This window comes from Balaenoptera physalus, assembly GCF_965194825.1.
Source record: "Balaenoptera physalus genome assembly, chromosome: 3".
In the NCBI taxonomy this organism is placed as follows: Eukaryota; Metazoa; Chordata; class Mammalia; order Artiodactyla; family Balaenopteridae; genus Balaenoptera; species Balaenoptera physalus.
The window spans coordinates 2,118,679-2,140,788 of NC_138890.1; the positions used below are offsets into that span (position 1 = coordinate 2,118,679).

The window sequence follows — 22,110 nt, forward strand, 5'->3', positions numbered from 1 at the left end:
CTTTGTGAGTGACAGCCTCTGTCTCCACGGCTCAGCTCTGCTGTTGCAGCGAGAAAGCTGCCACAGACAAGGCGAGAGCAAGTAGCCATGGCCGAGTGCCAGTAAAACTTCTTTTGTGGACGCTGACGTGAGCATTTCACATAATTTTCACGTGTCATAGGACACTGTTTTTCTTTTAGTTTTTTAACGGTGTAAAACCATTCTTAGCTCCCGACTGTACAAAGACAAGTGGCCTGGGTTTGGCCCTCGGGCCGGAGTTTGCTGACCCCTGCCCTGGGCACGCCTGGAGGCCGTGCCCGCCATCCCCCCAGTTTGGGCTGGGGAGGTGGGACACCTGGGTCTGACCTGGTGGGAAGCCAGGCCCAGACACCTCGGGAGCATGCCCTGGGGCCCTTTATGGAAAGGCTGTCTCTCGCTGGGCCTGGCTCTGTAGAAACAGATCCTCCTGGCTCTTCCAGGTGGGCTGATGGGGAACTCATCTGGCTGGCTGTACAGTCAGGGTGCTGGGGGCGTGGAGAGAGGGATGAGCCTGGGAGAGGTGGTCAGGGTGGGCTTCCTGAGGAGGTGGCCTCTGGCCTGAGCTCTGTGGGGCAGACAGGGTGCCGCGCAGGGTGTGGGCACAGCTCCCGGCGTCACCTCCGCTGACCCTCTCCCCCCCAGAACCTCAACCAGAACCCACGGACGCTGCTGCCCAAGTTCTACGGGCTGTACTGTGTGCAGTCGGGCGGGAAGAACATCCGCGTGGTGGTGATGAACAACGTGCTGCCGCGCGTGGTCAAGATGCACCTCAAGTTCGACCTCAAGGGCTCCACGTACAAGCGGCGGGCCAGCAAGAAGGAGAAGGAAAAGAGCATCCCCACCTACAAAGACCTGGACTTCATCCAGGACATGCCTGAGGGGCTCATGCTCGACGCCGACACCTTCTCCGCGCTCGTCAAGACGCTGCAGCGCGACTGCCTGGTGAGGAGGGGCTGGGCCGGGGCCGTGATTACGGGGCTTCCATCTCTGAGCCCCGGTTTTCCCACCTGTAAAGCGGGGACGCGGTGTGAGCCCGAGATACGCGCTCCCTCCCTGCCCCAGCCGCACCTCAGGCTGCATTCCTGCTGCCGAAACAAAGCCCCAGGAGCAGCCTGGTGTATTCAGGGAGGGCCCTCACCTCACATCAGGCCCGTGCGGGCTCCGAGCTGCCCTCCTCCACGGGCAGGTGCTTCTTAAGAAAAAAGAAGGCCTGCCAGGCTCTTTGCAGGCCTTGCAACTGCAGTCCACCGCGCCCCCCTCGGCCTCAGAGGCGAGGATATGGAGGCCTGGCAGGGCTCAGGCCAGGCCTGGGTCCTCCAGGGTCCCCTCTGCACCCCGGCTCCCAGACCCCTTTGGAAGCTCGACACAGACTCCCCAGAAATCCACCAGACACTTCAGGGCCCCACAGCTTCCAAGAGCCCACCCCCCGCAGGGCCCGGGTGTCCACGTCCTGGGCTGCACCTCGGGGCCTGGAGCAGGAGTGGCGGCCAGTGAACCGGGCTCCTGAACCAGGGCCAGGGCAGCCTGGCCTCGAGTCAGAAGCTGTGCCCCAGGCCCAACGCTCGGGTCCCCAGTGGGATACGGACGGGGCCTCCCACCTGGCTGTGGGGACTGAGTGGACACAGACGCAGGGGGGGCGGGGTGTGGGGGTCGGGGGGCAGCTGGCGCCTCCCCCTGACCGCCGGCCCCGCAGGTGCTGGAGAGCTTCAAGATCATGGACTACAGCCTGCTCCTGGGCGTGCACAACATCGACCAGCAGGAGCGTGAGCGGCAGGCCGAGGGCGCCCAGAGCACCGCTGACGAGAAGCGGCCGCTGGGCCAGAAGGCGCTCTACTCCACGGCCATGGAGTCCATCCAGGGCGGGGCCGCGCGCGGGGAGGCCATCGAGACGGATGACACGTAGGTGGCGGGGCTTGGGGGCTTCCCGCTCTCGTCTCTGCCCCGGCCCCCTTGCCAGGCGAGAAGTGGGCGGGGGGAGTCGTGAGGAAGGTGAGAGGGATACGACCGAGTCCAGGGTCTGGCCTGGTCCTGGTTTGTCAACCGGACAGCAGCGCCCACCCATCCCCCCGCCCCCCACGCCCCGAGGGGTGGACGGTGGACACACAGCTGCGGCCAGGTGTTCTGACCAGGGCATCCAGATCAGTCAGTCAGTAGACGGAGGTCATTGGCCATCCCTGTGGGAAGCACAGATCCCCTTCCCTCCCGCTGGACCCCAGGGTGGGTTAAAGCGCCACCGTAGGCAGCAAAGCTGGAAAGGTGTTGAAAGACAGCCCCGGAGAAGGTGGAAACAGCTGTGGATGAGGGACCCTTTCATAGCAAGATACCAAACCCGGGGTGCACCAGGGGCAGGGCTGAGAACGGTCCTTCCCTGGCGATGCCAGGCAGCAGTGAGGGGTGACCGGGTCCAGAGAGGAGTGCGTCCCCCGACCCCACCCACCCGGCCGACCTGGTCCTGCCCTGGGGGCTTGGGCGCGGTCACAGACATACGGGGTAGCCCTACCGCCCACGCTGTGCTTCTCACGTTCAGGGTCGGGTCACTTTCTCTGAGGCGTCCTGGGCACTGTGGTGGGTGGGGCAGCGTCTCTGCCCTCCAGTCGTGACAACCACACATGTCCCCAGACAACATCACTGTCCCCTGGGGACAGAGCCGCCCCAGATGGAAACCGCTGCTGTGGACAGGTGTCACGATTGTCCCCTCATCACCAGGCACTGACCATGCCGGGAACTGGCGGCACCCTCCACTTCCGGATACTGTTCAGTCCTTGGGGCGTAGGGGGCCCTGGAGGAGGAGGGTGGCATCCCCCTGTCTTCAGTTGGGAAAAGGAGGCTCAGAGTTGGGGGTAGCCGTCAGGGTGCAACAGCCGGCTGGGGGACGGGCCGAGGCTTGACCCCGGCCTGGCCACCACACTGGGCCGCCAGCTGAAGGGCCCTGACCGGGCTGAGGCTGGGGGGACACGAGCTGGCCCGGAGCTCAGCCGTCTGGCGTTCATAGGGTTGGTGCCAGACCAGGCGAGATGGCAGGGCGTGTAGGTGAGCTCGGGTGTGGAGTGTGGCTGGCAGAGCCTCTGGGGCCCTAGTGACTGCAGGACAGCTGCTGCATCGTCCGACCTCACTAAGTGCGCTGGGCAGGCTCGGCCTGGGGCTGCGTGAGGCCATTAACTCCCCAGGCTGCACCTGGAAGCCTGGTCCTGCCCGGGAGCCTGTGCGTGCACGTGCGGGCATGTGTGCGTGTGCCTGCGCGTGTGTGCAAGTTCCGCGTGTGCACGTGTGGGTGGGTGTGCACACATATGGGTCTCGTGGCCGGGACCCCTCTGTACCTTGTCGCCTCCAGCTTTGACTTGGTGAGCTGGCCGGGAGAGCTGCTCGACCCTTCACCAGGATGGGGTTCCCAGGTGCCTGGACACCCTCTGAGGGTCCAGCCGGGCTGCCACCTACAGGGAGCGTGTGGATCCTCAAGCCCCAGGCCCCATCAGTCCTGCTTGCGTCTCCCTCCGTCTCTGTCCCCGCAAGTCCCAGACCAGGCTCAGGGCCGCAGGCTCGGGGCTCCAGGCCACCTCCAGCCTGTGCCCCTGACAGGCGGGCCCGCCCCTGGGCCAGCTCTGCAGGTGCTGATACTCTCGACCCCTTTCCCCAGGATGGGCGGGATCCCCGCTGTGAACGGCCGCGGGGAGCGGCTTCTGCTACACATTGGTATCATCGACATCCTGCAGTCCTACAGGTGGGTGCCCGCCCCCCATCCTGCGGTCCTCCAGGTGGGAGCCCGCGCCCCCTCCAGCCTGCGGTCCTACGGGTGGGTGCCTGCCCCCGCCCTGTCTCCCCACTCCCCAGTGAGAGCCCGGTCAGGGCCAGGTCAGGGCCAGTGCAGGGCTGGGTGGTGGGTGAGGTGTCGCCAGCTGACTGACTGTGGGCCCTGCCGTGTGCCAAGTGCTGGGCTGAACAGAGCAAGACGGAAACACCCTGTGGCTGGGAAGCGCAACATCTCTGGAAAGTTCCTACACTTCCAGAAATAAATGCTCACAGCCGGTGCCACGTGCCGTGTGGTCTCGAGTGTGGACACGAGCATGGTGTAGCTGAAGGAACAGACGCCCTTGGGTGACAGGCAGCTCCGTTACCCATGCTTTGTGCTTTGCACGCTTACAGCAGTGAGCGTCTCTTGTTAGTTTTTTTTTTTTTAAAGAATTTATTTATTTAATTTATTTATTTATTTATGCCTGTGTTAGGTCTTCATTTCTGTGTGAGAGCTTTCTCTAGTTATGGCAAGCGGGGGCCACTCTTCATCGCGGTGCGCAGGCCTCTCACTATCGTGGCCTCTCCTGTTGCGGAGCACAGGCTCCAGACGCGCAGGCTCAGTGGTTGTGGCTCACGGGCCTAGTTGCTCCGCGGCATGTGGGATCCTCCCAGACCAGGGCTCGAACCTGTGTCCCTTGCATTGGCAGGCAGATTCTCAACCACTGCGCCACCAGGGAAGCCCCTACTTGTTAGTTTTTTATCGAAGGAGGTACGCACATGCATCACACACAGTCCAGCCATGACAGGCAGGTTGTGGCCGTGGCGGTCCCCCTTTCCCGTCCACACACCACCCCGTGCTGGGAACTCCACTTGGCGTTGGGTGACTTCTCTGCCTGCCGGTCACCTCTTGCCCATCAGACTGCTGACGTTTGCAGCCTGTTTCCTCACCTGAGGGCTGACCCCGTCCCCTGCAGGCGTCTCCCTCCCGTTTGGAGCAGGAGCAGGCAGCTTTCCGAGAAGCGAGCCAGGGTTTCTGCAGAGGCCCTGGGTGGGGCAAGGGGAGCAGGACAGCACAGGGCAGGCAGCCACACGCTCACCCCGGGGCAGAGGTGTGTGCCAAAGGAGGGGCTCCTTCCCCCTGCAGCCTAGAGGTGTCCAGGAAGGCTGCCCGGAGGAGGCAACATTCTCCCCAGCCCCGGTGTCGGGCGGGGCCTAGCTCGGGGTCACTGCGCAGGGCACTCACTCCAGCAGTGAGGGGCCGGGCTCAGCCTGGCCCGTGGGAGAGAGGAAGGGTGGTCTCTGTCCCCCACGGGGGGCTATGCACCACGACCTTTCCACTGCCGCGCCCAGAGCATGTGGTGGGAGCAGCCAGCAGGCGGGGGGCGGGGGGGTCAAGGGGTCAGGAAAGGGGAGGTGGCCTCTGGCTGATACAACAGGTGGCCTCGTTCCTTTAGACCAGGGCTCCTGTACCCCCTTGATGCCAGGAACACTCCCACCCATGCCAACCACAAACGTCCCTAGACACTACCAGTGTCCCCTGGGACGGGCTTGCCCAGAAGAGAACCCCTGGACCTGAAGGTTTGGCTGACGTCCTGGGCGTTTTCTTCTCTGCAGGTTCATCAAGAAGCTGGAACACACCTGGAAGGCTCTCGTCCACGATGGGGTGAGCATCGTTTGTTCATTCATTCCATCTATCTGTCCACAAACGCACTGACCGTCTCCCTGGGCCAGGCACAGGTGCTAAAGAGCTGGGAGATGCGTCCCCCTTTCTGGAGCCAGTCATGGGCCAAGGGGTCAGGGCCGAGACGAGGAAGCAAGGCAGGTGCAGGATCCTCAACGAGGGGTCCGAGCCATCCGTGAGGGGTACAGGAAGGCTTCCTGGAGCAGGTTGGGGGGCCCCAAGCTGAGTGGGAAGGATTCCCAAGGACAGGCTGACCCGGAAAGTCAGGGGCCGGCCAGGCAGAGAGCATTCTGGAAACGTGTGATGTGGAGGGCGTCTTGGGCCCCAGCTGCGCCCCGGGGGCAATACTGCACAACTCTGACCCCTGCTGCCCCATGGGGGTGGGGCCTGCTTAGACGGAGCGGCTCAGTTATTTGAGAAAAGCTTGAAATTCGTGTTTTCCTGTGAGCGCAGCCAACCCGTGAACACTTGCAATGAATTACTTCAAAATGTAAAAGACTGTGAGGACCAACAGTTGGGGCTAAACAGAGCCTGCCTGTGGGCCCAAGGCAGCCCGCGCACCCCTGGTCCAGCTGTGGACCCTCAGGCGGAGGCATCTCCTCCCGTGGGCCCCCCCGCCCCCCGCAGGCCAGTTCTCACTCAAGTGCTAAGGGCTGTGTGTGCCTGCAGTCTGTAAAATCCAGGGTCCTAACAAGCCCGCCCACCACTCAGAGAGGGTTTGGAGGGTCTGGGCGAGCTTCCGGAATAAGCGCTGAGAAGGTCCAGGTTGCAGCCGGGCGGCCGCAACCCCCGTCAGAGGATTTGAGTCGACTCCCCAGGAGCCTCAAATGTCAATGGAAGTAACCATCCAGGTGTGAGCGACCTGGGGCCAGTAGGATGGCCCTCAGTGTTGGGGGCCAGGTTCTTCCTGTGTGTTGCCGCACACCCCCAGGCGTTGTCCTCGGCCCCTGGCCCCAGCCGGAGGGAGGGGCGCCCTTCCTTTCAGGGCGGAGAGACTTCCGTTAGCTCAGCTCATCTCAGCTTGCCAGCCATTGGCCAGAACGTGGTCACGTGGCCATGTGGCCACGCCTCCGCGCAGGCGAGGATCGAGTACAGCGTTCATTGTGGGAGGCCACGTGCCCAGATGGGTTCTGTTATGTTACAGCGGGGGGAGGACACCGGGCGGTGTCTGGGGACATCTGTGGTGGTCACACTGGGGGGCTCCTGGCATCAAGTGGGTGGGGACGAGGGATGCCGCTCCGCACCCCATAGTGCCCAGGACGGCCCCCAGAGAACGACCGGCCTGCTGTCAGCAGTGCTGGGGAGACTGTGCCATAGCAGGCGAGGAGACTGGATCCCGGGGACAGCAAGGGTGTCCGTCCAGGGGCCCAGCCCGTATCGCGCCCCGACCGTGTGCCGGGCTCCCTGCCTCACGGACATCCCGTCCCTACGTCCTGGCGAGCCCGGCAGCCTCCAGTCTCCCCGTGGCACAGATGAGGAGCAGTGCGTGGCCAGGGCCGCCCCCACCTGAGTGCAGGACGCCGTGCCTGCCTGCTCCGAGGACACCAGCCTCACTCTGTCGTAGGGACAGGCCTGCAACCCAACTTTCGAAGCAGCCTCGGGCCGCGCTCTCCCCGACCCTTGCTTTAGAGATTCTTTCCGGTTTCTTGATTTTGATACTTACCTGTTTACCTCTTTGAAACATGGTTCAAAAAGTTAAAATTACAGATGAGGTTATTAGGAAACCACCTCCCTGCTTCCCCATCCATACCTGCGCCTTGGGTCCCCTCCCCACAGAGGTTACATCCTGCCCCTGACATGGGAGCCCCCATGGGGCCGCAGCGCTCACCCCTGCCTGCCCTCGGGCCCCTACTTCCTTTCCCAGGACACCATCTCTGTCCACCGGCCCAGCTTCTACGCTGAGCGCTTCTTCAAGTTCATGAGCAACACGGTCTTCCGGAAGAACTCCTGTGAGTGCCCAGGCCCTCTGGGTGGGGGCGTGGAGGGAGGAGGGTTGAAGGTCAAGGGCAGGGTAAACCTGGAGCGCTGGTCCTGTGTTCGGCCAGCTTTGGGCCTCAGGCGGGGACTTGGTCCAGGGAACAGGGCAGTCGGGGTGGCCCCTCCGGGATACAGCATGGGGCCTGGTGCCCGCCCAGTCCCCGTCCTGCTCTTCCTCATCCTTCCCGCGCAACCTCGAGCAAGTGACGCCCCCTCCGCACCTCAGTTTCCCCATCTGTACAGAGCCAGGAGGGGGAGGTGTGTTCACAAACGCGATCAGTGGGGAAGCACCGTTGCCAAGGAAACGGGACCTTGCCACACGGAAGCGGCCGGTCATCAACCAAACTGGGCGTCGTCGGGGGAGGGCACAGGGCGAGCGTGGTGGCCCCAGCCCATGGTGGCCTCTGGAGGTCCCATGTCCGTGCTGGACCTCCGGAGTCACAGACGCTGGTGCACCCCAGGCCGGACCCCACATGGGGCCTGAAGGGGTCTTTCTCCCTACGTGTCTGTCATCAGCCCCCCCAACCCCTCACCCACCCCCAAAAGGCAGGGTGCTTGTTCACTCTGGTCGCTCCATGTCCCCAGCGTGCAGCCCGGGACCTGGCACACAATAGGTGCTCAGTAAGCGTCTGGGCGTGGGGATGGGCTTGGTGTGCGCCTTACTGTCCAGGCCTTGCGCTCCATGGGGGCTCCACACAGGCAGCGGGAAGGGGCAGGCCCAGTGTCTGGCCCTCAGCTGGGGGGCCACTCTCCCTGCCTGGGCCAAACGTCTGCGGGCCGCGAGCCAGAATGGCCACAGCCATTCTGTGACATCTAGTTGTACGCTGAAGTTGACTGTGGAGGGAATGTTTACACCATGGAAATCGGCAAATACCACAAACCGAGCATCTGTCCCCAGAGAGCTGGTTGTTAACCTTTACCAGCACACCTCTTCCTGGAACCTTCTCAGGGCGCTGTTCCCACTGTGGTCCAGGGAGTTCACTGGCCTCCAGAGACTGGATGGCTGTGCCTAAGGCAAACCGAGCGCCTACTGTATGTGGGAGCTAATAAGCTCGCCATGCTGGGGGCAGAGGTCACAGGGGCCGCTGGGAGAGGGTGGTGACAGGTCCTGACGGGGCGCAGAGGGCGTCCCGGGGTTTACCCGCCTCCCCTGACCCTGATGTTGCAGATGAGGACTTGGGGGCCCCGAGAGCTGAGCTGCGTTCCCCAGGCCGTGCAGCCTGCATGGGAGCCAGACCCTAGGTGCTGAGCCCCACTGTCCCAGGCCCTTGACTTCCATGTCAGCGGCGGGGCCGTGGCCGGGTGGGCTGGGACACAGTGGGTAAGGCCCCAAAGTGCTTGGTAAATGTTGGCAGTTGCTGGTCTGCTGCTGTTTCTGGGGGCCGGGGTGGAAGTGCTGGGTCCCCGGGGTCTCGTCCCATCTCTCTTGACGGGCAGGACAGGTACCTGGGGCTCCCGGCACCTCCCGAGGCAAGCCGGGTGGAAAGCAGGGCAGGCTTTCTCCACCAAGAGTGAAGAGCACTGGGGGACAGGCTGGAGGCGGGGCGGGGTGGGGGCAACCAGGCTTTTGTACAACGGAGGCACCGGGGGCTGCAGGGCCCGGCCTCGGTGCTGCCACCCAAGCACTAACTGCCCTCCCTCTGCAGCCCTCAAGTCCTCGCCGTCCAAGAAGGGCCGCGGTGCCTTGCTGGCCGTCAAGCCCCTGGGGCCCACTGCCGCCTTCTCGGCCAGCCAGATCCCCAGCGAGCGGGAGGACGCGCAGTACGACCTGCGGGGGGCCCGCAGCTACCCCACGCTGGAGGACGAAGGTGAGCAGGTGGGCCGGGAGGTAAGGGGGCCCCTGGGGCAGGCGTCGTCCCTGGGGGGCTGAGAAGGGAGGGGCTCAGGGAGCAACAGCAGCAGTCCAACGGGAGGAAGGGGCCCCTGCAGCTGGGAAGTGGGGAGCAGCTGGGATGGGGCCCCCGGAAGAGCCACAGCAAGGGTTGAGCATAGAATTTGCCTCCCTGCCCATCCCCCCCAACCCACGCCCCAGAGGTGACAGGCTCCCTTCACATCAGAGGTGCACAGAGACCTGGAGGGATGAAGTGCTTGATGGGGTTGGGCCTGATGTTCTGGAAGGTCCCTCCCGTCCCCTGGGTCAGAGATTCCAGGCAGGGAGGGGCTGGTGGAAGAGCATCAAGGAAGGGAGAAGCTGCCTGTGCAAGAGGCCCTCGGGTGGGACCCGGCCTAGCCTGTTGTGTGGGAGGAACAGCGAGGAGCCTGTGTGTCTGGAGCAGAGGGGGAGGGGGGAGAGGGGGAGGGGGGGGAGGAGGGAGAGGGAGAGGGGAGGGGGGAGGGGGAGGGGGGAGGTGAGGCCTGTGGAGCAGGACCCCTGTGGGCTGAAGGGAGGGGTTCGGATTTTAGTTTGAGAGCAGTGGGAAGCTACTGGAAGGCCTTATGCCAGGGGGAAACTGGAGCACATCTGCCCGCTTAAAGCTGGCAGGGACGACAGTGTGGGGTGGCAGGTGGGAGTGGGGGGCATGGGTGGTGGAGGGTGAGCCGAGTTGTAGGTGGAGCCCAGAGGCCTCCCAGGCCCCCGCAAGTACCCACCCGCTCCTCGCCACAGGCCGGCCAGACCTCCTGCCCTGCACACCGCCTTCTTTTGAGGAGGCCACCACCGCCTCCATTGCCACGACCCTGTCCTCCACGTCCCTCTCCATCCCGGAGCGGTCCCCCTCGGAGACATCAGAACAGCCGCGGTACAGGTGAGCAGACCAGCCGTGTCCCTCCGCGGGGGGCTGCGCGTGGGCGGGGCCTCGCCCCACTTCTCCCACCTGCTTGTGGTCTCTCTGCAGGCGGCGCACGCAGTCCTCCGGACAGGATGGCCGGTGAGCTGAGACCCCAGCCCTCTCCCTCTCCCCCCACGACACCACCCGCCCACCCCAGTCCCTCCTCCGCTTTCCCCACCCAGAGCCCTTCGTCTCTGACCGCTCCTTTCTGGGCACAGATTCAAGTCAGGCTCTAAAACCGCATAGAATCTCAAGTCATTTTGTGTCTGTTTCCCACCTGGGTGCCCAGAGGACCCTGCTCCCACACCTGCCTGTTGGTTCTTCTTTCTCTTTTTATTAATATTTTTATTTAAGAGATACAAAAAGGAAAATAGTTAAGATGTTTCCCCCTGCCCCATGCCTGCTCCCCTCTCTGGGAGCAACCCCCCGGACGGATTTTTTGTCTCCTTCCGGAGATATCTGTGAATATACAAGCAGACACACATTCGGGCCCGTCTCTCCTCGCATTTTGACCAGCGTGCACTCTGGGTGGCACACTGCCCTTTACTCTGTCACCTACCAGCAGAAGGTCACCTGTCTGAGCAGGTGGAGCATGTGCTGGTTGCCGTCCCTCTAATGGGCCATGGACACTTGGGTTGTTCCCAGTTGTTTGATCTTGTAACAGGACTGCAATGAAGAGGCCATTTCTGTAATTAGTTTTTTTGGGATAATTCCTGCCAGTTGAAAAAAAGTCATGGTACAAAACATCTTTGGTGCAAAGTGCATCCCCCTCTGTCCAGCTACCTGCTCTGATGTCAGCCACCATTTTACTCCCTGGTGTTGCCATCCAGAGATTCTGCACGCCTGGATGCTGGAATGTTCTGACCCACCTACACCATGGGTCTCAGCCTGGAACCCCAGAACCACCTAACCCCCTAGTCCAGGCCCCAGGCAGGTGCCTAGCTGCCCCCAGGGGGTAGGCAGGATCCAGGCCACCATTCACTCATTATGCCTCTGCTGGTGCCAGAGTCACAGGATAGCCCCAGGTGGACCCTTGCAGCCCCCAGGCGGGCATGACGGTTGGGCTGGCTCAGGGCCCTGGTCTGATGGTGCGCGGAGACAGCACCTCGTGGAGACTTCCAGCTTGTTACCGGGACTGGATATTGGCACCGGCCTGGAGCTCGGCTGGTGCTCCTGGTTGGGGGGGGGGGGGGGCGGTGAGGAGGGAAACTGAGGCGCAGCTCCCTGTTGCCTCCAGGCCCCAGGAGGAGGCGCATGCGGAGGAGGACCTGCAGCAGATCACGGTGCAGGTGGAGCCCGCGTGCAGCGTGGAAATCGTGGTCCCCAAAGAGGAGGATGCTGGGTGAGTGGCCCCTGAGTCGCTGCGGTCCCGTTACTTGGTTCCTGCTTTCCAGTTCTGCTCTGGCCCCATTGGTCGAGCGTGGTCACGTGGCCAGCTGGCCGCGGGGGAGGCTGGGAAAAGTAGTCCGCAAGCTGGGGGCGGGAATGAGGCTTCCGGGGCGTGGGGTGTGAGGTGTGGGGGCGGGGGGCTCGTGATGCCGGGAGCAGCGGGGGTTTTGCACTCGGGGAAGGGTCTCCTCCTCCAAGGCTCAGAGCCGCCCTGTCATCTGAGGTCACTTTCCCTCCTACCCTTCCTCTCTTCGCCCTCTTAGCTTTGCCGGGGCTTAGAAGACAGCGACTTAACAAGCTTTTCAAAGAACCGGTTCGGGACTTAGTTACCTTTTCCCTTGTTGTGTTTTGTTTTTATCTCATTCACTGTAACTCGCCAGTAATGACTTCTTTTTTTTTTTTTTAACATCTTTATTGGAGTATAATTGCTTTACAATGGTGTGTTAGTTTCTGCTTTATAACAAAGTAAATCAGTTACACGTATACATATGTTCCCATACATATACATATGTTCCCATGACTTCTTTCTAGCTGCTTCTGGTTTGTTTTCTCACTTGTTTCTTTTTTCCAGTGCTTCAATTCCTTTTTTTTTTTTAAATAATGAGGCCCTTAAGGCTATGTAGTTTCCTCTGAGTACTGCTTTTGCCATGTCCCATGGGTTTTGACATGAAGCAGTTCTTTTATACTCACTCGCATGTGCATGGTTAGTGATTTTTTTCTTATTTCCTCTTTGAATTAAGGTAGGGGCTTTCAACCACCTGAGGGTGATTTTGCCCTCATGGGAGAGTGGGCAGTGTCTGGGAACATCTTTGGTGGTCACGACCGGGGGTGCTCTTGGCATCATGGTGGGAGCCAGGGACGCTGCTCCACACCCCACAGCGCCCAGGATGGCCCCCAGCAGAGAATGACCTGCCCGATGTCAGCAGTGCTGAGGGGGAGACCCTGGACTAAGGCTTTTTAGGGGTGTCTCTCAAGTGTTTAAGATTTTTAGTTTACCTTTTTGGTACTTACTTCTAACTTTATTAGGTTTTGAGCTGAAGAAAATGGCCTAAAAAAGTCTACGCTTTGGGGAATTCCCCGGTGGTTACGACTCTGCACTTCCACTGTAGGGGGCAGGGGTTCAATCCCTGGTCAGGGAACTGAGATCCTGCATGCCACGCAATGCAGCCAAAAAAAACTATGCTTTTTTTTTTTTTTTTTTTTAATTTTATTTTTGGCTGGGTTGGGTCTTCGTTGCTGAGCGCGGGCTTTCTCTAGTTGCGGTGAGCGGGGGCTACTCTTCGTTGTGGTGCGCGGGCTTCTCATTGCAGTGGCTTCTCTTTGTTGCGGAGCAAGGGCTCCAGGCGCGCAGGCTTCAGTAGTTGTGGCAGGCGGGCTCAGTAGTTGTGGCTCTCGGGCTGTAGAGAGCAGGCTTAGTAGTTGCGGCGCACGGGCTTAGTTGCTCTGCGGCATGTGGGATCTTCCTGGACTAGGGCTCAAACCCGTGTCCCCTGCGTTGGCAGGCAGATTCTTCACCACTGCACCACCAGGGAAGTCCCCAAAATTTACTTTTTAAGTGTCCATGGACACTTGGGAGAAAAGTGTCTTCTCTGTGAAAGGATGGAAAGTTCTTTACAAGCCTCTTCTGTCCAGTGTCTTGATTGGTGTCATCGGTTCCTTTACGTCCTTACTTGCCTCTTGTCTGTTTGGGCTGTTTAATTCTATAATTGCCTTATCCAGTTCTTCTTGCCTTTCCCATAATTTTTGCTTTATATACTTTTTAGAATTTCTGTTCTATTTCTAGAGACTTTACTTAGCACTCCTAGCACACATTCCCAGGTGCACTTTGCTATTATTTCACACACACGCACCATTTCCTGCCACTGTCAGCTTTTTTGCCATTAACTGAAGTGTCGCAGTGGGAAATGTCATTCAGTCTTTGCCCCACAAAACAAGTTGCCCTCAAACGTGACTGGAGAACCAGTTCTGCACGGTTACAGGTGCTCTTTCTTCTCAGAACTCGTCATTTCATCCAGGAGGTGAAATTTAGTCACCAGTCACATGGCCGCCAGCCGAGGCCTCGGGCATGTTCCTCACCTTCACTCTGAGCCTCAGTTTCCTCATCTGTAACACAGGACAGCAGCAGCATCCCCCCTTCCCCAGTGGAAGTTCAGTGGGTTCATTCACGCAAGGCCCTCAGACAGGCCTAGCACCTAGTAAGTGCTCAGGAAAGAGGAGAAAGAGGTTCTGGCCCCTCGGGGGTAGGTGCCATGTGTCCCCACTTTACAGACGAGGAAACTGAGGCTCCGAGAAAGAACGTGGTCCTCCTGGCTGCCCAGCAAGTGAGTGGTGAGGCGGGGATCTGCCCACGGGCGTGCACCTGAGCAAATAGAGGGGGAAGGGCCCGCCTGCTCGGGGGCGGGCACATTGTTCCCTGGGCCGCAGCAGTGCTTGGGGTGTTCTGTTTGTTTTGTGCGGGAACTAGAGCATGTCAGACAGGATGCATCCCTGCAGTTGGACTCCCCGCGTCGGTGGTCTCTGTGATGAAGGACGGCGCGGAGCAGGGAGGGTCCTGGGGTGCGGGCTGGAGAAGGCTTGGGCTGTCCAGAGCACCCCCAGCCAGGACTCCCGTGTCTTCCCCGTGTCCCCAGGGAGGGGGCGTCCCCGGCCTGTGCCTCTGCCGCCGTCGAAGTGGAAACTGCCAGCCAGGCCTCCGAGCCCGCCAGCCAGGCCTCAGACGAGGAGGACGCGCCCGCCACAGACATTTACTTTGTAAGTCCTCCCGGGATCCCTCCCGTCGCCGGACCCTCCACCACCTGTGCTCGCACGTGCACACACACGCACGTGCCTGTACGAACCCACGTGTGCTTACACCCACACCCGTTCACACACGCACACCCTGCTCCCTCACAGGCTCGTGCTGACACATCGTGCACACAAGGCGCCTGTGCACACCTGCACGTGCACTCACACTCAGGCCCACGTGCCCGCCCAGCACGCTCACACGCAGGTGTTGGCGAGCACCCCCGTCCCTCGCCCTCCTGCCCAGGCCTCGTGACCACATCTGGCCACGAGCCAAGGCCCTGTCTTCAGTGGTGCCCCGGGAAACATCCGGAGTCCTCAAGTGCTCGGCCCCGCTGGCCTGAGGGGAGGCCCAGGCCCTGGGTCCCGGGGCAGCCCAGGCTGGCCGTGGCGGGCTGGCATGACGCGCACCTTCTCTCTCTGGGTGGTGGGTGCGGGGGGTGGGCTCCGTGCTCAGGGAGGCCAGGGTCCCGCCGAGAGGGGCAGGTGGGCTCCACGCTGCCGACTTCACAGGATGAGGACGCACAGCTGCTCCTGGACGAGGTGGTGTCCGTCAGAGTAGGAAGGGGCCCTGCCCCGGGGACCCGGGACCTCTCTCCAGAGCTGGGGGTCTCCTTCCCCACACACCTCGCATGGACGGGCAGGGAGCTGAACCAGGAGCCTGGGTGAAGTGGGTGCCCGGGGGCCAGGGAGCCCCCGATAGTGGGTCCTGGAGCCATCTCCCCTGGCTGGCCCCGCTCAGGGATCACATGGTCCCAGTTACAACAGAGAGGGCCAGACACGCGCCCAGCCGCCCGTCCTCTTCCCGGACCTTCTTTCTCACCTCTGACCCCCGACCCTGCCCCAGGAAAGTGAGCTGGGGCCTGCCCCCTCCCCGGCGCTGGGCCTTGGGGCCTGTTTGGGTGAGCTTGGCCCTCCCGCTGGCATCGCTGCTTCATAACTAACACCGACCTCTCTGCTCTCGGTCCCCGAGCCAGTGCTGCCAGAACACGGCCCTGCCTGGCCTGGAGGGTACCAAGTGCACCCTGTGTGTCCCCCCACCTGCCGTCAGCTCCCGCCGGGGCTGGTTGCTTCCCGCTCTCTGGATCTGTGTGGGAGGTCGCCCCTGGGGCCGTGTCCTGTCATGTGCGTCAGGGTCCCGAAACCCCCAAGCGGGCAGCCGGGCCCCACGCGCAGCAGAGAAGGAAGCCAGTGGGACCCCCGCCCGCACCTCCTGCTTGGCCACCGGCTCACCTGCCCCTCCCGGTGCCCTCCCTGCCTGACCGCCTGCCAGATCCCCGTGGCCTCATCCTGTCACTTCATCCTGTCCTCTGTTTGCTTCCTCCCCCGCCCACCCGGCCCGCCCAGTTCACCGATGGGAGGTACTGGATTTACTCTCCCCGGCATCGCCGACTGCGGGCCGTGACGCTGAGCTCCTCAGGGACTGTAAGTGACCATGGCAGGCCTCCAGGGAGCCCAGCCCCGCCCCGCGCCGTGGGCAGCAGGGAGCCACAGGTCCTGGCTGTTCCTCTTCCTCTGAGAAGGGACTTGGGGAAAATGTCACTGTGGCTGAGGTCGGCCGCGCTGGCCCGTGTGGGGCTCTGTGCTGCAGGCATCCCATGGGGACGTTGCTTACTCCCCTCCGAGGTGGGCGTCACTGGGCCTGTGGGCACACAGCTGGGGCTCTGGGGGCCGGCCTGGCTGTGGCAGGGTCTGCATCTGACCCCCAGCCCCTGGCTGCCCTTGCCCCTTGTCCCAACCCTCCCGGGTCAGGGACGTGCCAGGTGCACTGTTCCCACTTGTTCAGACCTCGCTGCTGACGGTTTCCATGGGGTGTCTGTCCCCTGAAGGGGGTGGCCTCATGAGTCAGCAGAGGGACTGCAAAGCCAAGCTCTTAATTGCAGGAGAAAGGAGCTGGTGTCTCCATACCCATTTCACAGATGGAGACACCGAGTCCCTGCCTCTCCAGGGAGCCCATGAGAGTGCAGGGTAGACACAATCTGGATCCCAAGCTTCAGGCACCTGTGTGTCTAATAAACACTTATCCACCCAGCGTGCCTGGGATGCTGTGGGGATATTGTGTAGCGGTGGCATCGTTAGTGCTTGTTATTGTCATTGTGAGCAATAAATGGGGGCCCAGAGAGGCCAAGTAACCTCCCAGAGGCACACAGCACTCGAACGGGCAGGACAAGGCAAAGGCCTAAAGCGAGACTTTGTGTTCTCAAGATGAGGCCCCTTGGAGACCACACTCCAGCCCCGTCAGCAGCCCCTCTGAGCGTCACTGGGTGTCGGGCGCTGCCGGGCGAGCCCGAAAAAGGGAGACCGCTTCCACAGCCCTCCCGCCACGCTCGGTCCAGCCGGGGATGCTGCTCCCCAGAGATGGTCCCAGAGTCGGGGACACGTGGCCCACAGGGGCCTTGGGGTGGGGCGCTGTGGCAGACGCTGCCTGGAGGGGGTTTGACCCAGACTTTGAGAAACACGTGGGGTGTGGGGAGGCGGAAGAGGAAGGGCGGTCTCAGCTGGAGCACCAAAGAGGCAGGAGCCTGGAGGCCGACGGGAGGAGAGGGAGCGGCAAGAGGAAGGCCGGACCCTGAGGCCCGCCGTGCGGGGCAGGCGTGCCCTGGGCCCGACTTCCGTGGGTCACCTGGGGCCGGCTCCTCACGGGGTTCCCTGCGTGACCCCCGTGTCGTCCCCACTCTGAGCCCAGCAGGGCAGCCACCCCAGTGTCAGGACCTGCTGTGGCCCCAGACAGGCCTGGCCCCGCCCCCCGGGCTCCCAGGTGGGCAGGGAGCCAGGGGGTTTATTGCTTTGTGACCCCCTGAAGGAATGAGCGGGGCCCGAGCTGGGGTCTCGCCCTGCTGCCCCAGACGCTTTGTGCGAACCCCTCCGTAGGTGGACACGGATCTCGTGGGTGCGTGGCCTGGGCCCACACGGGTGCCGGGACGGCCCGGGAGCTGCGGGGAGGGTGGGGTGGAGCAGGTGCAGAGGTGGCCGGCGGGCCCCGAGGGCAGCAGGGCAGAGGCTGGTTGCTGGTGGTGCCCCAACCCCGCTGAGGAGGGGTGGGGCTTGGGGTGCCATGGTGGGCTTAGGGGCCATGGGACGCCCAGGGGGACGCGGCCAGGACAGGTGTGTGCTCTGGTGGCGGGTGGAGGTCAGAGGCTTGGGGGGACGTTGAAGGAAGAGAGAGAAGAAGGCGGCCGGGGGAGCCCCAAGAATGTTGTGGTGGTGAGAGCAGACCTGGGAGGGACGAGGGGGCCGGAGGAATGTATGTCCTCTCCGCAGTGGGACCCGGATGGGGACCCCTCCCTAGACGCAGCTGGAGGAAGAGCAGCCTGCGGCCCCTCGGCGGCCAGTCCCCGCTCTGCCTGTCCCCAGGCCGGGACTTGGGCTCCGCTGCGCCCCCGCCCCAGGACGGTGACCCCGGGCTCTTGGAGCGGGGCAGGGAGGCCTCTGCTGCTTGCTCTCTGGGTGGCACCTGCCTGGGTCTCCCCTGAGCAAACCTGTGTGTGCCGGTGCTGAAAGTCTTCCCGGGTCCGGAAATGGGCTCCCCCCGAGTCCCCACCACTCAGGACCCCCAGCAGAGGGTCTCCAGGGCGCTGCCGGGCTAGGCCGGAGGTCAGGGTGCCATGGGGCGGGTGGTGGACAGCAGAGCAAGCCAAGCCCCGCCCGCCCTCCCCGCCTCCCGCTGTGCCGGCCCTGCCTTGACCCTGCTCACCGCTTCCTGCTGCCCGCCCCACCGCGCTCTGGCCACTCAGCCCCAGAGGCCCGGCCCCCGGCCCCGCCGAGCCCGAGGGCCATCCGGGTTGGGGCAGGTCCCCGTCAGGGAGAGAGCAGCGGGGGCTGAGCCGCCCACCCGTGCCGCCTTGGGGGCCCCCTCTTTTATTTCTGTTTCTTCCTTCCTTCCTGTCGCCTCTGTCGCACCTCCTCGCACCCTGCTCTTCTTCTGCGCCCTTCCCGCACGTGCCGCCCGCCTGCCCTCCAGCCCACCGATGAGAGGAGCTGGGTGTACTCCCCGCTTCACTATAGCACGCAGGCCCACCCCGCCTCCGACGGCGAGAGCGACACAGTAAGTGCGCCACGGCTGGCCAGCCGGGCCCACTCGGGGCTCAGGCCCGTGGCCTTGGCCAAGGAGGGCCTGAGAGCCTGGCCTCCAGGCACCCCGGGACCGACAGGGAAACTGAGGCCCAGGGTGGGAGGGGCAGTCGGGCTCTACCGCGCGGGGGCCTGTGTCCAGCCCTCATGGCTCCTGGGGTCCCTGGCCCTCGGCATCAGCTGTGGGACCCGACCCGGCCAGGGGAGGCCTGGTGGGTGTGGGTCCGGCCCCGGCCCACCATGGCCTCACCCGCACCCCTGCCTCTGCAGTAATTCCTATGCAGGCACTGACGGAGCCGAGTGTCCGCTGCTGCCCTGGCTGCTCCCTGGAGGTGCTGCCCACCCGCTCAGCCCAGAGCTCGGGAGACGGCTGCTGGCCCTCGCCCTCGCCCTCGCCCTCGCCCTCGCCCTCGCCCTCCCCTCGACGGTGCCGACGCTCGGGCTGCAGCGATCCCAATCCGGGCGGCTCGCCTGGCCCCGGCTCCCCATCAGCTCCCTACGCCTGATACTGTGAACCCTCCGTTTCCGATCATGTATTTATTTGGGGCCCTTATTCTTTGCACAGACATGGCAGCACACGTGTGTGTTTTTTTAGAAAAAGAAAAAGGCCAAAAAAAAAAAACCACCACACAATGGAAAAGAAAAAACTCCATTCCACTGCACTTCTGGTTCTTTGCTGTGCTTGCATGTGTCTTGCTGAGGGAACCAGGCCCTAGGCTCTGGGGACCTTCACCCCAGTGGAATCCATTCCAAGTCCTGGCCGCGATGGACGGGCCCCTGGGACAGAAGGGCCGCCAGGTCCCCAGGGCGCCACTGGAGGCCTTCCTCCGCGCCTGCCAGGTGCTCTTGGCTCAGGGTTTTGGGCCAAGAGCCGGACACCGTCCTTGAGGGTGGCGGGGCAGTGGCTGGGGGCGCTCTCCACCCTGTCACCCCTGCTGTCGCTCAGCATCTGTTTCCCACCACCCACCTCCCCGGTGACCTTGAGCGGGAATCACCAGGCGTGATTAGAACCTCCATGTGGACGCAAGGCCGCCCCCTCTCGGTGGAGCTCAGGGCCGTGGGCTTACCTCTCCTTCAGAAGACGGGCCAAGCTGGGAGGAGGCGGCTGGGCCCTCAGCCCACGGGACTTCCCGAGAGCCGTGTCCTGGAGCAGAGCCCCCCAGTCAGGCGCCCGGCCTAGAGGACCAGACTCCCTTGAGTAAGAGGACTGAGCTGGGCGTCCTCTCTCTTTTTGATGGTGGGGGCACCTGTGCCGATTGAAGGACAGAAGAAATTCTCGGTGAAAAACAAGTTTTTTTTTTTTTGGATGGTCATCTTCAGCAGGGCAACCACTGCTGGGCCCAGAGCCCCACAGGGCGGCCGCCAGGGGACCCTGCTGTGTCCACAGCAGGCTGCTGGAGCTGGCAGCTTTGCAGGGTCTCTCCCGCCTCTGGAGAGGGACACATCGGGGATGGTTTCCCCTGGCCTGCCCCGCCCTGCGTGGGAGGAGCTGCGAGCTAGCGTGGAGTGGAAGTTGCACCTTCTGGGAAAATTTCTCCCCACCTTTGCCTCCCTGGTGGAGCCTGAGACAGCTGGAGAACCCACCGACCCAGGAATTTGATTTTTTGAGTCCATTGCAAACTGTGTACACTGCTGTCCTCCTGCTCGGCGGGCCCCTCCTCACCTCCCCGGCACAGCCCGCTTCGTGCGCCTGGCCGGAACCTGGTGTCTAGCTGCGCCTCTCCTCCCTGGAGAACCGGGCTGCGCCCTGGGGGCTCTCCCCGCGCAGGGCCGCCGGGGACACTTCAGCACGAAGCGGCTCTGAGAAGAGGACCTGTCCGAACAAGCCTGCGGGTGTCCTGGGCTAGAAGCAAAATAGCGTCCTCCCCTCCTGTCCACGGAAGGTGTGTCCAGACTCCAGAACGTCCTCGCCTGGACTTCACACGGGCGCCCTCTGCAGCGCCTGCCCCGTTCTGCGTGGGGGGAGGCGGGCTGAGTGGGCAGAGGTCTGAAGGGGACGAACAGGGACTGCTGAGTCGCCCAAAAGCCGACCGGAGTCCCCGCCCAGGCCCCCAGAGGCCGGGCACAGAGACACTGTGTCCCGTGGGGAGCACCAGAGCATCAGGCCCCACGTCCAGGGCGCCCTTAGCCACCTGGACCTGCAGGAGCTGGGCCCCTCAGGCTTTCCTGAGTGAACCACGGAACAAATGCACCAGTGGGATGCTGACTTGGAGAAATTTGCAAACCTGGTGATCAAGACGTTTTCATTTTTGTGCTAAGTCATGAACACCCCTTTGAAGGCCCCCTTTGTGTTAGTTGCATTCTTTGTCCCTTTTTCAGAGAACTGTCACACGGATGCAAAGTGGTCTGCGGACTGGGCCGACTGGGAGGCATGTGCTTATGGTCAGGGCAAGAGTAGGAAGGCAGGACCTTATTTATCACGTGTCGTGAACTAGTGGCCTTCCCCAGACCCCCAGCAAGGAGGGCCCTGGACCCACCCAGCTGTTGCCCCCACCCCGCCCCAGGATGGAAGTCTGCCGATTCCTTTGTGGCGATGTCCTGGTTCTGTCGCAGCTCGTCCCTGACGGCTGCTGTCACTGCGAAGGTGGGCACAAATGTACAAATGAAAGGCGTGTTCTGAGACTGACAAGGTGGAACCTCCGGTGTGTCCCCTGCTGGCCTCTGGCCTCTGCCTCCTCTCGCCCTCTTCCTCCACCACCTGGCTCAGTGCAATACTCCCGTCCCACTGGGGCCCCCTGCCATGGTACTGTCGCCACAGCCCCTCGGTCCCCACCCTGGGACGAGCACCCTTGGCCACCTTCTCTGGTGGTTCAGTTGCATCGCCTGTCCCCATCCCAACCCTGTTTTTATGGCCGAACTGATTTCCAAACACAAGGAAACTGCAAACCTTGTGTGTCTTAATTCTCACCGGGGGTTCTGTGTGCTCAGCCCCCATGGTCTGGTGTGTGACAATCCGGGGCACAGCCTCCTCGGGCACAGGACGCCATCCCGCTCAAACCCAGAGCCGTGGGCGCCTCTGTAACCGCAGCCACTGCTGGTCCCGTAACACTCATATGCAGCCCCGGAACCCCAACCCCCAGCCCCGCCGTCCCCCCCCCCTTTTTACGTGGAAGAGATCTCTCTAATAAATCGGGTAATAAGCATCAGCCGCCTCTTTGTCTCTCTGTGCGTTCCGGTGGTCTGAGTGGGAGTTTAAGGACTGACTTTGAAGGAGAGCACAAAGAAACCTTAGTAAAAATCAAAATAATTAAATAACAACAACGGACCCGAATGCCTTAATAGTAGTGAGTTCCAGTTCAACTCGGAAAAACTTAAAAGCTCACATCAGTGCAACCCAGCTGGAAGGAACAAACACTCCCCAGAGTTTGTATTTGTTCTGCCAGAGTCTCTCAAATTGAGTAATGCATGGACCCCTTTTAAGGGGAAAATATTTCTCCCGGACTCCCAATTTGAGAAACACTGCATTGAAAATAAGATCCTGTCTGTAAGCAAGCCCTTGGAAAACCCAGTTTTAATCCCAGACGCAGACGGCTCGTCTTGTTTATACACAAGACTAGGCGATAGAGAATGTGCTCACCTTACGTTCAGAGATGAGTATCCAGATACGCTCAAGGATGCATCGTGGGCTTCCCTGGTGGCGCAGTGGTTAAGAATCCGCCTGCCAATGCAGGGGACACAGGTTCGAGCCCTGGTCGG

The 22,110-nt window shown here is 62.3% G+C and overlaps 1 protein-coding gene across 4 annotated transcripts in view; it reads left to right on the forward strand.

The window, feature by feature from the left end:
- PIP5K1C (phosphatidylinositol-4-phosphate 5-kinase type 1 gamma) overlaps positions 1-21,560 on the forward strand; it is a 59,615-nt gene extending 38,055 nt beyond the window's left edge. For 2 of the 4 annotated variants that reach the window (XM_082454418.1, XM_082454421.1), the window contains exons 7-19: positions 661-960; positions 1,712-1,917; positions 3,653-3,736; positions 5,362-5,410; positions 7,293-7,377; positions 9,052-9,213; positions 10,011-10,149; positions 10,240-10,272; positions 11,411-11,515; positions 14,193-14,313; positions 15,691-15,768; positions 18,305-18,388; positions 18,685-21,560. In XM_082454418.1, the coding sequence (XP_082310544.1) occupies positions 661-960; positions 1,712-1,917; positions 3,653-3,736; positions 5,362-5,410; positions 7,293-7,377; positions 9,052-9,213; positions 10,011-10,149; positions 10,240-10,272; positions 11,411-11,515; positions 14,193-14,313; positions 15,691-15,768; positions 18,305-18,388; positions 18,685-18,687 (1,449 nt within the window). In that variant the 3' untranslated portion in view covers positions 18,688-21,560. The remainder of the gene's footprint in view (positions 1-660; positions 961-1,711; positions 1,918-3,652; positions 3,737-5,361; positions 5,411-7,292; positions 7,378-9,051; positions 9,214-10,010; positions 10,150-10,239; positions 10,273-11,410; positions 11,516-14,192; positions 14,314-15,690; positions 15,769-18,304; positions 18,389-18,684) is intronic. The other 2 variants (XM_082454419.1, XM_082454420.1) reach the window with 2 other exon arrangements.
- Positions 21,561-22,110: the final 550 nt, after the last annotated feature.